At 34.3% G+C, this 4,432-nt stretch overlaps 1 protein-coding gene across 1 annotated transcript; it reads right to left on the reverse strand.

The window, feature by feature from the left end:
* Positions 1-619: 619 nt before the first annotated feature.
* LOC309806972 (olfactory receptor 5H1-like) lies at positions 620-1,258 on the reverse strand (the record flags this gene model as incomplete). The annotated part of the gene is given in 2 exon segments (XM_082626087.1): positions 620-1,018; positions 1,020-1,258. Coding segments are annotated over 2 exon segments (633 nt in total). The 5' UTR covers positions 1,254-1,258.
* Between the last annotated feature and the right edge of the window lie 3,174 nt (positions 1,259-4,432).

Raw genomic sequence — 4,432 nt, forward strand, 5'->3', positions numbered from 1 at the left:
TTTTTTTCAGAGCAATTGTGCTATCATAGTGCATCGTGCATTTATGGAGCCACATTGAGAACATATGTGTAAAATATATTAATTTGTTTTCCTCTTTAATTAATTTGACTTGAACACTTGATTATCTATGGTTTTTATACTTTTGACTAATATATGCACATATTTTAATATATTTATTAGTACTCCTACCTTAAGTCATAAAACCTCTAGGGCAATTGCAAGTGCAAAAACTTTGAACACTAATCAACACATATCTAATCTGCACACTTATGTGACTTTTAATGAATGGAGAACAGATATTAGTATGAGATCTAAGCATTTTCTTTAGCATTTTTGCCAGAGAACCTATGATTTTCTTATTTCCAAGACTATAGATGACTGGATTTAACAAAGGAATTATGACAGTTCAAAATAGAGAGTCCACTGTATCTTGAGCATCTGCTTCTGCAGATCCAGGGAGCACATACATGGAGAAAAGAGGGTCATAGTATAAAGAGATAGTTAAGAGATGGGCTCCACATGCGTAGAAGGCTTCCCTTATGCCTTGTACATACTTCTTTTTTAATATTGTAAAGAGAGCAACTTTATAAGGGACAAGAACAGTCCAAATTATGCACAACTATATTGACCCAGAGAAAATAAATACAATCAGAAAATTAATGGAAGGGTCAGTACAAGAAATTTTAAACAATGGTATAATGTCACAGTATATGTCCTGTATTATGATAGAATTATAGAAGGTTAATCTGAAGTTAAAAACATTATGAAGTATGGCATGAACAAGGCCACCTAAAAATGACAAAACCAACAGCTGGATGCTTAGTCTATTGGTCATAATTACTGGATAAGGTAACGGTTTGCATATGGACACATAGCGATCATATGCCATTGTTACCAACAAAAACCATTCTGTGGTTACACTGATTACAAAGGGAAAAACTTGTATCTTCCATTCAGTGAGAGATATCATTTTGCTCTTGGCAAAGAAGTTCACCAACATCTGGCTGGGGCCAAGAGGAGGTCACTGTGGATGATATCCAGGCATCCACAAAAGCCAAATTCCCAAGGAATAAGTACATGGGGATGTGAAGATGAAGGTCATTACATAAAAGAGCAATCAGACCAAGGTTCCCCATGACAGTGATGAGATATATCACCAAGAACACCAGTAACAAGGGGATTTGCCATTTTTGTTGATATATAAGGCCTATGAAAATAAACTCTGTCAGTAACATTGCATTTTCTTTTTCCATCTCCTCACTGGGCAGTGTCTGAAATACATGGAGTAAATGAAAGGAATAGTCAGTAAGAAATTATAAAGTGAAACTATGGAGGAAGAGAGTTGAAATGAAACATTCACTTCAGAATTTCCTCTTAATTTTGTTTATTATACCTCCTTAATAGATGGGATCTTTTTCTGGGGGGGATGGAAATAAATGCAATCATTTAAATTCAAAAAATGTGAATCAATGGACAGACTTAGAAAAATGAAAGACATTCTAAATATGTGCTAAGTTTATGGACTTTATTATGTTGAGATATGTTCCCTCTATACCCACTTTGAGGAGAGTTTTTATCATGAATAGATGTTGAATCTTGGCAAATGCTTTTTCTGCATCTATTGAGATGATCATATGATTTTTGTCATTCCTTTTATTAATATGGTGTATCACATTATTTGTGAATACTGAACCATCTTTTCATCCCTGGAATAAATCCAACTTGATCATGGTATATGATCCTTTTTATATTTGTTGGATATGGTTTGCTAATATTCTGTTGAGGATTTTTGCATCTATTTTCATAAAAGATATTGGCCTATTATTTTCTTTCTTTAGTGTCTTTGTCTGGTTTTGGTATCAGGATAGTGGTGGCCTCATAGGATGAATTTGGGAGTGTTCCCTCCACTTCAGTTTTTGAAATGGGTTGAGAAGTTTAGGTATTAGCTCTTCTTTATATGTTTAGTACAATTCCCCAGTGAAGCTGTCTGGTCCTGTACTTTTTTTTTTTTTAATAGATCTTTATTGGCTTATAATTGCTTCACAATACTGTTAGTTTCTGTTGTACGCCAAAGTGAATCAGCCATATGCATACATATATCCCCATATCCCCTCCCTCTTGAGCCTCCCTCCTATCCTCCCTATCCCACCCCTCTAGGTCATTGCAAAGCACTGAGCTGATATCTCTGTGCTATGCTGATGCTTCCCACTAGCTATTTTACATTCAGTAGTGTATATATGTCGATGCTACCCTCACTTCACCCCAGCTTCCCCCTCCCACCCCGTGTCCTCAAGTCCATTCTCTATGTCTACATCTTTAAATTGCCTGTTTCTTCTTGATTCAGTTTTGGCAGGGGGCAAATTTCTTGAAATATACACCCTGCCAAAACTGAATCAAGAAGATGCAGGACCATTAGTCCTGTATTTTGTTTGAAGGGACTTTTTAAAATTACGGATTCTATTTCACTACTGGTGACCAGTCTGTTCAAATTGCTTGTTTCTTCTTGATTCAGTTTTGGTAGGGTGTATATCTCAAGAAATTTGCCCATTTTTTCTAGGTTGTCCAATGTGTTGGCACATGACTATTTTTAGTATTCTCTTAAGATTTTTTAGATCTCTGTGTTATCAGCTGTTATTTCTCCACTTTCATTTCTTATTTTATTTATTTGGGTCCTTTCTTTTCTTATTGGTTAGCCTGGTTAATGGTTTATCAATTTTTTATCATATCAAAGAACCAGTTCTAGGTTTCTTTGATCTTTTCTATTGTCATTTTGATCTCTATTTGGTTTATTTCCTCTCTGACCTTTATTATTTCCTTCCTTCTGCGAACTTTGGGCTTTGTTCTTCTTTTTCTAAATCTTTTAGTTGGTAGGTTAGGTTGTTTATTTGCTTTTTGTTTGCTTGTTTGTTATTGAGAATGGCCTGAATGGCTATAAAGCCTCCTCTTAGAAATGCTTTCACTGAATCATATAGATTTTGGAGTGTTGTGCTTCCATTTTCATTTGCCTCAAGGTATTTCCTGATTTCTGCTTTGATTTCATCATTGGCCCATTGGTTTTTTAGTTAGCATGTTGTGTCATCTCCACTTGTTTGTTCTTTTCTCATTTTTCTTCTTATAATTGACTTCTAGTTTCATAATGTTGTGGTTGGTAAAAATGCTTTATATAATTTTTATTCTCTTAATTTTGTTGAGACTTGTTTTGTGGCCTAGCCTGTAATCTGTCCTGGGGAAAATTCCATATGCACTTGAAAATAATGTATATTCTGCTATTTTTAGCTGTAGTGTCCGGTATATATCTATTAAATTCTACTGGGCTTACATGTCATTTAAGACCACTGTTGCCTTATTGCTTTTCTGTCTGGATGATCTGTCCATTGATGTAAATGGGCTGTTAAAGTACCCTACTATTATTGTATTATTTTCAATTTCTCCCTTTATGTCTGCTAGTATTTGTTTGATATATTTAGGTGCTCTTGTATTGGGTACATATATGTTAATGAGTATAATATCTTCTTGTATTAATACTCTGATTATAATATAATGCCCTTCTCTGTCTTTCATTATAGCCTTTGTTTTAAAGTCTATTTTATCTGAAGTGAATATTGCTAACCCCCACTTACTGGTCATTTCTGTTTACATGAAATATCTTTTTCCACCCCTTCCTTTTCAGTCTGTCTGTCTTTATCCCTGAAAGCAGTCTCTTGAAAGCAGCCTATTGAAGGGTCCAATGAACCATTCTTTGTCTTTTGATTGGAGCATTTGGTCCATTGTCATTTACAGTAATTATTGACATTTTATTACTTGTTTTCTGGTTGTTTTTGTAGTTCTTCTCTGTTCATTCTTTCTTCTATTTTCTTCCTTTGTGGTTTTATTATTTTCTTTAAGATTATGCTTGCGTTCTTTGTGTGTGTGTGTGTGTGTGTGTATCTATTGTACATTTTTGATTTGTGGTTACTGTGGGATTCCTAAATGTTGACCTGTAATTATATCTACTTGCTTTAAACTGGTAGTTGTTTACACTCAAACACAATCTAAAAGTTCTACATTTTTACTCCTCTACCTAACATTTTGTGTATTTGATGTCATATTTCATATCTTCATGCTTATCCCTTGACTATTTACTGTAGTTAAAGTTGCTCTTACAATTTTTGTCTTTTAATCTACACACTGGCTTATTCAACTGATTGGTCCTCCCTCCTTTCTATATATTTGCCTTTCCTAGTGAGATTTTTCCCCTTTCTTACAGATTCTTATTTCTTTTCCATTTGGAGAAGACCCTTCACCATTTTAGTATTCATGAATTTCTTTAGTTTTTGCTTGTTTGAGAATTTCTTTATCTCTCATTCTATTCTAAATCATAATCTTGAGGGGTAGAGTATCCTAGGTTTCAAGTTTTTCCCTTTCAGGACTTTGAATACATTATGCTACTCTC

Source organism: Mesoplodon mirus, assembly GCF_964341445.2.
Source record: "Mesoplodon mirus genome assembly, chromosome: 6".
Lineage (NCBI taxonomy): Eukaryota > Metazoa > Chordata > Mammalia > Artiodactyla > Ziphiidae > Mesoplodon > Mesoplodon mirus.